The sequence below is a fragment of the Lepidothrix coronata genome, unplaced genomic scaffold (assembly GCF_001604755.1).
Source record: "Lepidothrix coronata isolate B3197 unplaced genomic scaffold, Lepidothrix_coronata-1.0 Scaffold188, whole genome shotgun sequence".
Lineage (NCBI taxonomy): Eukaryota > Metazoa > Chordata > Aves > Passeriformes > Pipridae > Lepidothrix > Lepidothrix coronata.
Window position 1 is genome coordinate 1,739,683 of NW_016690368.1, and position 12,252 is coordinate 1,751,934.

The following is a 12,252-nucleotide window of genomic DNA, read 5'->3' on the forward strand; positions in this document are numbered from 1 at the left end:
ACTGCAAATCGTGCATTAATTGATGATATCTTGAACATAGTTAATCTAAGCCTTAAAAATTGTCCAGCGCAAAGAAGTACACCACGTTTTCTAGCAGAGTACCACAGATCTTGGCACGCCTCCTGCTGCTAAGCAGCAGAGCAATAGAAGTATTAGCAATAAATTCAAGGGAGAGGCTGCTTTTCTGCTGTAAGAAAAGAAAACCAAATATACTGAAGATGGGTAGTTTGTAATTTGTGAGTATTTTCAGTTCATTGTACCGGCCCTCCTCTGTTTCCTGTACTGAAAAGGTGATCTGGCCATACGCAGCAGGTAGAACCCCAGTGAACTCAGGTAGAAGTCAGGTTGTCAGCCTGAGTAGAGGCTTGCTGCTGCCTTCTGTGTAGTGCTGAAGCCTCCACTCCCTTGATATCAACAGGGTCTTTTAGACACCAGTTTGTGTAGACCCAAAATCTTCTTGTAGAAGATATCTCTGTGAAGTTGTAGTAGGCATTTGGGCTCAGCATAGCCCAAATTGAGACCCCCCGATGCTGGTGGCTGCCTTGCCCTTTCCTCAGCTTGGGGATGAGAGCACTGCTTGGCACCTGGGGGAGCAGTACAGAGGCTCAGATTTCAGGGGTGCTGGGGCCCCTTCAGCAGTGGCCTTCAGACTCTCAAAACAGTGTGTGCATTTGGACTAGCACAACCTCTGTCTTTCCATGCATTATATTCTCCAACAGGCCACTGGAATTGAGGTATTTAGTGAAGGTCTTACCTGTATATCGGTTAGTGTGGTTTGACCCCTGTTGGCCACTTTTAACAAATACTGAGAATGCCTTTGAGTGCTAGAGCTTTGAGTCAGCTAAAACAGAGGTAAAAGCAGCCAGCTCCCTTTTGACTGTGGTTCTGAGTAATAGTACATGCAGAAAAATGAATAAATAAAATGGTGAAATGGAGGTGTATTTATAAAGATCAATTTATAGCCTTCATTGTATCCTTGTATTAGCAAGCTGGTGCGAGCCAAAAGTGGATGTGTGGGTATAAGTCTACATACAGTAGCTCCAAACTCTCACTGCTGCTGATTAGCTCTCCCAACGTGCATTTATTTATTGTTAAATTCACTCACTTGTAGCTGGTTTCCGTTACACAGACTTGCATCTCTGACACAATTTTTTGTACTATACCTTTGCTATTTATCCTTTCAAGATTTTGCAACAGCACTTGAGCACTTGAGCATGTACGTGCTTAGCTAAATCACCTTTTTTTTGTGCTGTGTTCTGCTCCTATTGCAGGGGTCCGTCCTCCCCTTGCAGGAGCAGAGGGAAGACAGGTGGAGGCAAGTGGCAAAGGGATCGTACTGCAGAGGAACTCCCTGCAAGCAGAGGCAGAGCCAGCCCCAAGCACAGCCAGCTGCCTTGTGGTTTAGGGACAGCATGGGGAGTCCCCCTGGATTTGGTCTGGCTCCTTTGCAGGGAGCCTGCACTGACACACAGCCAGGTTAAGTCTGAGGAGAGGATTGCTGCTGCAATACAGAGTTCTGCACCAATACAGAGTTCTGTTTCATGTAACGGGGTTAAAAGGATTACCTCCTCTTCATTCTTTTAATTTAACTTTTAACTCTTCCATCTTTCAGCGATGGCTTAGTTCTTATGCTGACAAGTGTTAGAGGAAATAATGTATCGCATGCATTTTAGAGAGTTCTGAACGGGGCACCAGGCCTCATCTAGGGACGGTGACTCTTCCATGCTGTAGGTTCATCACCCTCAGCACACAGCATCCAGCATCCTCCACTGCTGGCTGGGAAAACACACAAATCTACTCCCAACAACATGCTAGAAAATATAGCCCCCAGCAGCTGGAATACATGTGAAACACCTTTTCTCACACCCATACCAATTCTTCTGCTTGCATATAAACACTTTCTCATGTGAGATTCTGTATCAACACCAAGCTTCCTTTCCCAGTAGGATGGACTGATTTTTCCCCACTGTACTGGCCACGACATCAGGCTGTCACTGCCTCAACACTGTGTGGAGAAAAGAGGTCAGCACTGAACAGCCCCTTTGCCATGACAAATAAGAGCAGCTGCAGGGTCAGTTAGTGAACAGCAGTCCAGAAAACCCCAAGCAATTAGATAGGCCAACACCAGAACAAAGCCCAGCTGTAGTTGCAAATACTGGGGAAAAACAGTAGCTGGAACTAGGGGTATGTCTCCAAATGTGTTTGTCTCAGATCTCTCGTGGCCCATTCTTGCACTTCCAACTGTTATGGTGTCAGGAAGGTGTTACCCTCCTGTCATTTCTCTGAGAGCTGGCTCTTCTGCACGGGAAGCTGGACTGAGGAGTCCTTTTGATTGTTCTGTGTCTTCAAGAGATTTGCAATAGAAGTATTACATAGCTCCTCTTTGTTTTTTCAGAGTGAAAGAATTGAAAAAGGCCAAGGAACTTGAAGATACGCAGCAGCATCCCGTAGCAATGTGACATTGCTTTTCAGACTGTTTTCATTTTCTGTTTTTAGCAGAGACATGCAACAACAACAAAAATACCCACTGCAGTTCTGGAAATACCAGCTGCAGGATTTTAACAGTAATGTTTTGGTCATTGCATTTGCACTTTCATGGACAACTTTTAATTTGTTCAGCAAGACATCTTGGAACTCAATCTTCTGTTGGATCGTTGGGAAAACAAAAGACACCAGGAAGAAATTGTGAGTTGCTTCATTCTCCGAGAAGGAACGAAGAAGCGATTAATTATCCTTTTCATATAGGGCTGTATTAAACAACATGTGGAACTGTACAAATATTATACCAAAAATATTGTTCAGAAAAGGTGGGAATGCACAAGCAACACAAGAATGCTGTTCCTGCACCTGTCAGTCATCTCCAAGAAACTGAAGCTTTGAGAGTCTCAGTGGAGGGGCTTAGATCAGTACATCTTTATTGGGTCCATGCATCCTCATTTCCTTCGCACTCCTGTCTTTTGTGTTTTATTTAAACCTCTACAGCACACTTAATGCAACTTTTTAAATCTGCAGGTTTTTAATACATCCTGTGGGAACTTACAGAAGGGGTTGGTGTGTGAGAGACACGGGTAATGCATGAGAATGGAGAGAGCAGCTTAAGCAAGTTTTAAACACTTTTTTTGGTATTTTTACTAGAACCTGCAAACATATCAACTGTCATGTACTTTCTCTCATATTCAGCACTTTATTTTCTAGCCTTACCTTCATGTACTATTGTTTTAATTAAGTTCTTAAATAATTTGTAAAACATGTAGCTTTTTCTCTTATGTCAAACCTCTTGTCATTTTGCAGAGTCACGTACATATGTTGCCTGGACATTTTAAGCCACCTAAAGATCAGTGGTGCTGCATTCTGGCCAGTAAATTTCTTATTTTGGCTACTTCATCGAAACCTGGGCAGTTTTCTGTATATATAGAAGGTAGAAATGGAAAATGAGAAAAAAATATTTGAAAGGGAATATATTGATTAATTACTAAATATTTTATTCACAAAGGGTCAATAACTTGGCAAGATAAAATTATTATTTGTATAGTTTTGTCTGAATGAACCAGAAGAGTGTGGATGTATTGTTTGTACATATTGTATATATTAAAACAAAGAGATATGTGCATGAACTCAAGAAAAAGAAATGAACAAAGCAAAGCATTAGTGGCTATGGTCTGTAAAATGAAACAAAAACTTTATTTCACTATAAGAAACTTTATTTTAAATGTTCTTTAGAAGAACATTTTTGCTAAAGCATGACTAAATGGCAAAAAAGAGCTACTGTATTTAGACTTAGGAAAAAAAGGCAGAGCAACATTACTTTAAAAAAAAAAAAAAAAAGAAAAAAAGGATATGTTTACATTTGATTTTGGCTACCAGGAGTTTGGTTCAGTTGGGTTTAATTTATATATTCCTTGCTTTTTTTTTTCCCCCCGTCTTTTTTTTTCCTTTCTTTCTTTTTTTTTTTTTTGCCAATGGTGCCAAGTAATGTGAATGCTAATATTGCTTAAGAAAATTAAGTTACTTTTGCAAAGCAGATAATCATAAGAGTACAAAAACCGTATCTAGCTTAACACCATACACTCACTCCAATAAAGAACACTTAGAATGAACATAAAATGAAAAAAATAAATAAATAAATAGTACAAAAGTAGAAAATATGTTTCACATTTTCATATCTCCTGCTGGAAGTCAGAAAATGTAATAAAAATTGCACAAAAAATTTAAAAAAATTAAGTAAAACTTAAAAAAAAGATGCAAACTGATCTTGTAGGGGTGTCATGGTATATTGCTATTTCCACATAGTGAGGAGCCAAAGAAATTAGATTTTTTTTAAATTGAACTACTAATTTAAAATTGTCACAGATTCTGAACAATGGGAACCAGGTTCTGATCTTCACTACATAGGAATGTAAGGGAAGAAACTCCTGAAGTCCATGTTGTTACTGTGGGTCATGTACATGTATCTGAGATCAGAAACTGCTCCTGTCTGTTTGTCTCACTTGTGGCAGTTTAAAATTTCTGAATGGACTTGTGTAAATCTGAGATTGTTAGTTTCGGAATAGTTGTTCTTGCTTGATCCCGGCCACCAACTGCAATGTTTAAACGCAGGGCTTGTTGTGAAGCCAAAAAATATTCACATATAAGAAGCTTTGAAACTGGTGTCTTTACAAGAAGAGTAAAAACAAAGATTGTGGCAAAAAAACTGGGGTCAGTGCTCTTGGTGCCTTTTCTATAATTGTACCTGTTTTTAATTACTTCCTTTCACTGCCAGCATTGAATTATAGTAGATGTGCTATAGCTCATTATCAGAATTCTCTTGTACATTTCTGAACTGCTGCTTTATGACCTGATTCAATTCTAAAAAAGGGAAAAAGGCAAAACGAATGGCCTGGCACTCACACTGTGCCTGTGGGCAGCCTTGTAGCCTCCATTTACTGTCTGCAATTGGAACCTTAACCATTAAATTTTCCTCTCATGCCAAAACAGAACAGGAGACACTGAAGAATCTCCTTTGGAATGAATTGGAAATGCTCTGTATTAGTACTGGAAGAACTCTGACATTTTGAAAGTGAAATATTGTACCCATTAACCAATACGTGACAATATAGAATTGATCTGTTCTTAACAAGAGTAGTGACCTCAGTGGAAATGTTTTAACTCCTTGTCTTTACAGAAAATGATTCAGTAATATACAGAGCTATTTCAAATTACTCTTCCAGATCCATGGGCCTGGTGGTGTATCTACTAATCTAGATCCTGCTTCAGCCAAACGTTTAAGCCTGTACTGGTGTTAACCATGCCGGCAGTTCCGCGGGCGCAGCAGAACTCCCCGCATGCTTGAAGCCACGTACAGCTCCCAAGTGCTTTGTTGTGTCGAGCCGTAACCCTTCAGTGTGTCACTGGGGAGGGAGAAGGACTCCCCTGCAGTGAAGTGATTCTGCGAACCCTCTTCTTGGTTGTGGAACTTATATTTTCACCGAAGATAAGTAAGTGCAGCTTTCTAGGAAAATTCAAACTCCCAAGTGCCAGGAGCCAGATCTTCTGTCTTCTGATAATGGAACCGCTCCTTTGTGAAACACATTCGACAGCAGTAATACTGTGTGAAAGAAATACAGAATATAACATGAACCCCCTCTCTGGTTGCACGCTTATGGCAGTTCCACACAATAGCTGGTGCCCAATGGGGGGTCCCCAAGACTTGCATGTAAAACTAGTATAGATGTCTTCTCTTTTGTAAGTTTTATTTTTGTAACCGTGCATGTAAAGCATCACTGAATCAATGGATCTGTTGAAGAACTCAGCTGCTGGAACCATGCAAAATGTTTTGAATTGCCCTTAAAATATGGAAAATGTTTTCTGAATGCTTTATATTCTTTCTGCTGTAAATTAAAAACAAAGAAAATTTCCCCATACAAAGTGTGTGCCTTCTTTTAAACACATCTCCTCCATCCTGGTTTGAGAGCGATGTAGCCCTTTAGTCACTGTAAGGAAGCATGAAAAAAATGCATTTCTTCTCTACATGATCTGCTTGTTAAGTATACTGCATCTGATTTCTCACAGGTGTAACAGCCTGCCCATGAGCAGGTGGAACCCCCAGAGCTTGTCTGAGATCAGATTGGTTTCAGTTCCTGTCAGTGGACAATCACTTCCAGGGCTTCTCATGAGAAACCATATGTACCTGGTAGCAAAATAATAAATCCTACAGTGTGCACAAAGCAGAGTCAAATCCTAGGAGAATTCAAGAGGGTTGCTGATGCAGATATGTAAGAGGTCACAATAATACAAAGTATAATACAAAGTAATACAAAGAGACACAGTAACTTTGCACTGATCAGATATAGAAGTTACACAAATTGGCCCTCAGTAATGAAACTTTTGTACCAGACTACCACAAGGCCAGCCTAGCAGGGAAAACCAAGTTTAATAGTCATCTAGTATGCGAAAGACTCTGTTAGTAGTGCTGTAAGTTCTTCCAAAACCCAGAACCACAACAGAAGACGAGATTTCATTTAGAGAGTTTATTTTTGACTACAGACAGACAAAGTTTAATTATGTTCTCCTGATAAATAAATCAGCATTTAACTCCCCAAATTGATCTCAGCTACTTCCCCATTTTTCCTATTTACATACCTATTAATTGCCGAGTTCTTTAGTATTGTGGTGGGTTGACCCTGTACTGAAAGTAGACACCAGCTGTCTGTCTGCTCACTGCCCCACCTTCCCCCTTCTCCCCAGTGGAATGGCCGAAGAAAACTGGAAGACCAAACATGAGGGGAAAAAATGGCTGGAGTGAGAAAAAGACGGTTTAATAAGTGAAGGGGGAAAGCGAAAACGGGCCCAAGTGCGAGCAGGCCCCGCCTCCCGCCGGGCCCGGCGGAACCGCCGCGGGGCTGCGGCCACAGAGCGGGCCCGGCGCGGGGGGAGGGCGCCCCCCCGCGGCCGCGCCGACGGCTGCCTGGGGGCGTGGCCCCGGACGGGCCCCGCCCCTGCTCCGGGTCCCGCCCGCAGGCCCCGCCCCTCTGACGTCACCCCGGGGCGCCGTCGGCGCCGAGCACAGTTCCCGCTGGACCCGCCCGGGCGCTGCGGCCGCGGCCCTTCCCGCCGGCAGGATGTGAGTGCGGGGCCGTGCGGGGCCGTGCGGGGCCGTGCGGGGCCGTGCGGGGGGACGCGCGGGGGAGCCGGGCAGCGGCGCCGGGCCCGGCCGCGCCCAGGCGGGCGGGGGTTCCCAGAGCGGCTGCGCAGAGGCCCCGCCCGGCCCCCGCTCGGGCCGGTACCGGGGCGCTGGGCTGGCCGGGCCGGGCTGTTCCGCCAGTCCCCGGGCGCCTGTCAGAGCGGGGCCGCCCCGCCGGGGCAGCGCCTGCTGGGCACCGGAGCGTTATTGTGTTTGGAGGTGTCATTTCCGAGACTCTTCCCCTGGAACTAGCAGCGAAATAGAACCAAAGGTTGGCGGAAGTGCCAAAACAGTCGAGCGGTGATGCTGGCCTGTACGGGGCCTGCTCCGAGCCTCGCCCCGGGCTTCCCGGCTCACACCTTGTGCGTGTACACGTTTGTTCTCTCTCCGTGGAACTTAAAGTGAATGTATAAATGTGTAAATTCAGGAAATAGTCAGACTTGGCTGTCTGGAGTGCCAGGATGCGCTAAACAAGGGTCTGATGTGGAAGAAATAACAACATAGAAAAGGAAATTGACTACAGATAGTTCTAGAGAGATGCAAAAAACCTGGCAAAGCACTGAAAAGGGTATGAGGAGTATGTACAGGAACTCTTGTGTCCATTACAAAGATGCAGAGTGTTGAAGCTGGTAAACAAAAACCCTCTGTTATGAAATCAAAGCTGACCAGAAGTAAATTCTTGTATATGCCAGATTCTTTTTCCTTCTGGTGCTTTCGCTTGCTCTGTATCAACTGTTTCAAAATAATAGAGACAGCCAACAACAGAGAAGCACGTAGTCAGAATAACCATTAAGTTTTTGTATATAATTTTTTTGTAAATACTGTAGCTTGGAACTTAGTATTTGTGTTCATAGTGGAAAGCAAGAACACTCCTGAGCCTAAACTCTTGACTCCTTGAGCCCTGAACCATGGTTGGAGCTGTCCTGTACCTTATTGCAAAATGTGGTATTAGCAAGCCATTGCTGTCTCTTAGAATGGCAGGCAGTTTGTTGACAAGATATTTGGAACACAGTGTGACTTGCACCTAATGTCAGCTGTTAAAACACCATTTCTTCAGTAGGAAACTACCCTACATTTATTCCAAGGATACATCTCAGGAATCTCAGATGAATAATGATGACTTTCTTTACTGCAGGTCAGCCAGTATCCCTGGAAGCTCAAATGTGGCTGCTGGCAGTAATCGTCGACTTCAGCAGACTCAACACCAAGTAGATGAGGTAAAAGTCTAGTCCAATAGCACTGTCATTGTTTTCCTTCAGGAAACCTATAAAACTAGAAGAGATGTTTTTACCAAAGCAGTTTTCCCTTCATTATATGAAGGGGAAGTAGAGAGAAGTTACCAGTGTCCAAATATTAGCTGCAATCTTGCTGCTTGAGGATTTGGCAAATTTAAAGATAAAAGGCTGACTGCCAAATATGATGTGTCTAGATTTTTGTGGAGTCCAAAAGCCAGGCTGGCTAGCAAGAGTATTTTTTGACATATGGTTTACTATCATGTTTATATGCCTCAACTCCTTCTGAAGCGGCTCAGGAATTATTTCCCAGGTTTGAAGGAATGCCAGCACTACTGGCACTACTGACTTTTTAAAGTAGGTATTAGGGGCTTCCAGCCCGACTGAATTCCAGGGTTTTGTTTAAGCTTATGACTGCATATATTAAAAGGCAATAGCCTCTGCTTCTGAAAAGAGAACACCAAGTACCATATGTTGCTGTCTGTTGCCTGCGATTATGTTCTACCATGGGTTATACAACTGGTAACTTACTGTAAGCATTAAACTGGTGTAGGTTGTTGACATCATGAGAGTGAATGTGGACAAGGTATTGGAGCGAGATCAGAAGCTATCAGAGCTGGACGACCGTGCTGATGCACTGCAAGCAGGAGCTTCCCAATTCGAGACCAGTGCAGCCAAGCTGAAAAGGAAGTATTGGTGGAAGAACTGTAAGGTAACCTTCCCTTGTGTACTTATGCTGTGCAGTACTACAGGTAACACTATTACAATTGGCATCCCTAAAGGTAGAAGAAGAGATTACTTTAGCCAATGTTGTTTAACTTACAGCATCTAGTTTTTAAAGCTTGACATAGTGGCTGGGTGAAGGAATGAAAAGCTGGACTAGAGGCCATGCTGCCCTATGCAAGATCTTGTGTAACATGGTAATGGCCAGTGGGGAAACACGTCAGTAATCTGAGGTGTTGAGGAACAGGAAGAAAAGCGTAAAAATGCATAGCTTGAGTTAAAGTACAGGAAGTGTTAGAAAGTGGAAGAAGCTCACTCAGACTCCTGTACTTGTAGCTGTTGGCAAAGGTTGGAATCATCTTTGGTGAGTAACAAAGACTTGTGTATTCACTTGAGACAACCTCTGTGTGAAGGAGACTGTACTGCTGTGTTTTGTCTGTGTGCATGACCTGCCATCTCTAAGTGTGGATCAAGCTTGCTTACCGAGAAGCTTTGCTTGCCATGTTAGACCTGACACATGGTGCTAAATTCCCTTGAATGGGCTGTTTTCCTGTATCCTGAGGGGCAGTTAGTGCTGTTGCATGGTTTGTAGTAAGTGTTGTGTGGCTTCTTTTCACAGATGTGGGCAATATTGATAGCTGTTGTTGTCATTATCATCATCATCATCATCGGTAAGTTTCACCAAAGTGGGGATTCCTCATAGGCTTGGAATTAATGGTGTTAATTCACTGACTGGTATAGTTTAAATAAAGCCAGGATACTCAAATAGAAGTACTACTTCAACATTAATTTGAAGTAGTAGTGACAGCTTTAACAAGCATTGTTTGCAGTGAATGGTAAACTGGGACTACTGTGGGAGCTCCAGGACCTGAATCTCAACCACCTTGCTATGAAAATAGCAAGGACTTAGAAACCAGGAACAGACGTGCTTTTTTTTTTTTTTAGCTGCATGTTGCAGAAGTATAAGATCAAATTCCACACACCTGCCTTGTCTGAGAACTATTCATCATTTGCCATAGCTTCCTGCTAGATAAACCTCTTTTGGTTTGGGAGTTCCAAGTGCACTGCCACAGCAGGGAGGTTTTCTTTGAGTAGAGGTTTTGCTGCCAGATGAAATGAGTATAACGTTGGGTTAGGATGGAGAGCCAGGGAATGTATAGTTCAGTCTTTGAGTCCCCGTGTAATCACCAGATATTTAATGGGAAGACAAAGGTTTTAAGTTTGTGCTGTGATACAGTAACAAACACTGCAGTAACCACTGGCATCAGAGATGTTCTCCTGGGTGAGAAGTACTGGAAGGCAAACACAAAGGAAGAACGCAGCTAAGAAAACCAACATGGGCAAATTCTTAGATTTAGAGGATTTAAGAGGGATTTATCTTTATTATCTTAAATTCTTAAAACGCAGGACTGTTATGGTGAGGGGCTGAAGGACACTGCTCCACTTCTTTCTCTTTTTTGTAGTCTCGGCTACTTCATGAGTTACAGGAAGAAACTCAGATCAACTGAAGGTGCCTCTGAATCTTCAACCTCTCCACTTCAAACCTGCTGCATTTTCAGTCCATTTACTGCTGTTTAAAGCAAAACTATTTTCATTACTGAAATGTTAACTAACTTTACTGGTTGCCTTAAGACACTCCTGCCATTAATTACTAACAAGCACAGCTCACCACTTGCACAGTGCCTTAATAAAGCGGGGTGCAGAGCTCGTGAGGCGGACCCGGCTCTGGAGCTGCGCGACCGCCGCTGTCCTCGCCCCGCGCTTCTGCGCGCGCGCGGGCCCCGCCCCTGTCCCGGCCCCGCCCGGGGGCGGCCCCGGCCCCGCACGTGGCGGCGGGGCAGGCGCGCGCACGGGGGCCGCGTGCGATGCCGCGTGAGAGGCGGGGCCAGCGCACGCGGGGCCGCGGCCCCGCCCCGCTGAGCGCGGTCTCCTCCAATAAACGGCTCTGACCCCGCCTCCGCCTCCTCCTCTGTTCGCACGTGGCGGGGGCGTGTGGGAGAGGGGCCGCCGCGTGCGCCGCGTTACGTAACCGCGCGGGACGGGGGCGCGGCCCCTGAGGGCGCTCACGGCCCGGAGCGGGAGCAGCCTGGGGTCGGCGGGACGGGCGCGGCGTCGGGGGGGCTCGGAGGGGCGGGAAGACGAAGCGGAAGCCGCTCGGGATCAGCCGGGGTCTTTTGCGAGGAATCCGCCCGAGCGGTGAGCTGAGGGAGTGCGCGCCGGCGAGCAGAGCGGGAGCGCAGAACCGGCCCCGGTGCCCGCTCCGCTCGGCGGGAGGAGGAGAGGGGACACCGCTCCTCCCGCTGTCTCGTGGGGCGGCGCGTGTTCTCCCTGCAGCACCGGCGCCAGGACCGCGGGCCAGGGGTCTGGCTGTGCTGAGGGGCCGTGGCGGCCGATGCCCCCGCACTGTGTCGCTCAGCGGAGCCGAGATGGACGCGGGCGAAGGCCGAGGGGGCAGCGCGGAGCACGGCGCCGGTCAGTGCCCGGGGGCCGAGCGGGAGCCGGCGGCGGCGCCGCGGGTTACTGCGGGCGCTCGATACACGGCATGTGCGGGAACCGACTGCGGCGGGACGGAGCTCCACAGCCCCGAGTCCAGCGGCGGCTCGGCCGCCGGCAAAGCCAACAGGTAACCGGGCGGGCGGCGGCCGGAGCGGGTGCCGGGGCCCCGTCGCGGCCGTGACCTGTGGGGCTGCTCGGGGACTGCAGGGCTGCAGGGGGCACGGGCCGCGGCGTGTGCAGGGGGGTGAGCCTGCTGCTGCTGCGCGGCTCCTTGAGATGTGCCTGAGTCTGAGATCGGCTGAGCCATGTACGGCAGTGACCCTGTGCTAGCTTCTGGGTGTACTTCATCTTAAGGCCTTATTTGGCGGTACCAAAGCAGAAATTACTGAAATAATATTTTTCCTGGAAGTTCAGAAAATCAGTGAGATGGTAGTTTCTTGTATTTTTTAATTCATAAAAGAGTTCAAGATCTATAATTCGTGAAACGTTGAACTGGCTTGTTAACATGCAGTACTTGAACCTATGTAATGGTCTATATTATAAGAGTATGATACTAATAAAAATCTCAAATGGATAAAAGTTATTAAAAACAATCGTGTTCATATCCCATCTGTAGGATTAGAATCTCATTTGAGAATACTG

At 45.9% G+C, this 12,252-nt stretch overlaps 3 protein-coding genes across 19 annotated transcripts in view; all 3 read left to right on the plus strand.

Annotated features, from left to right (window-relative positions):
- The window catches only part of CAMTA1 (calmodulin binding transcription activator 1), a 228,044-nt gene extending 222,146 nt beyond the window's left edge, over positions 1-5,898 (plus strand). For all 11 annotated transcript variants that reach the window (XM_017831164.1, XM_017831169.1, XM_017831171.1 and 8 more), the window contains one exon: positions 2,396-5,898. In XM_017831164.1, coding sequence (XP_017686653.1) covers positions 2,396-2,459 — 64 coding nt within the window. In that variant the 3' untranslated portion in view covers positions 2,460-5,898. The remainder of the gene's footprint in view (positions 1-2,395) is intronic.
- Positions 5,899-6,999: 1,101 nt separating this feature from the next.
- Positions 7,000-10,876, plus strand: VAMP3 (vesicle associated membrane protein 3). Its single transcript, XM_017831232.1, has 5 exons — positions 7,000-7,099; positions 8,295-8,376; positions 8,945-9,103; positions 9,734-9,785; positions 10,578-10,876. Coding segments are annotated over exons 1-5 (312 nt in total). The 5' UTR covers positions 7,000-7,097; the 3' UTR covers positions 10,595-10,876.
- A 708-nt stretch (positions 10,877-11,584) lies between these two features.
- The window catches only part of PER3 (period circadian clock 3), a 40,439-nt gene continuing 39,771 nt past the window's right edge, over positions 11,585-12,252 (plus strand). For 5 of the 7 annotated variants that reach the window (XR_001877469.1, XR_001877470.1, XM_017831279.1 and 2 more), the window contains exon 1: positions 11,585-11,737. The gene's annotated coding sequence lies outside the window, so the exon portion shown is untranslated. The remainder of the gene's footprint in view (positions 11,738-12,252) is intronic. The other 2 variants (XM_017831280.1, XM_017831281.1) reach the window with 1 other exon arrangement.

Excerpts from the sequence above, each read along its gene's own strand:
- VAMP3 (XM_017831232.1), top strand. Across the intron at positions 8,377-8,944 it reads CTCAACACCAAGTAGATGAG|GTTGTTGACATCATGAGAGT; the intron begins GTAAAAGTCTAG and ends AAACTGGTGTAG. Across the intron at positions 9,104-9,733 it reads ATTGGTGGAAGAACTGTAAG|ATGTGGGCAATATTGATAGC; the intron begins GTAACCTTCCCT and ends TTCTTTTCACAG.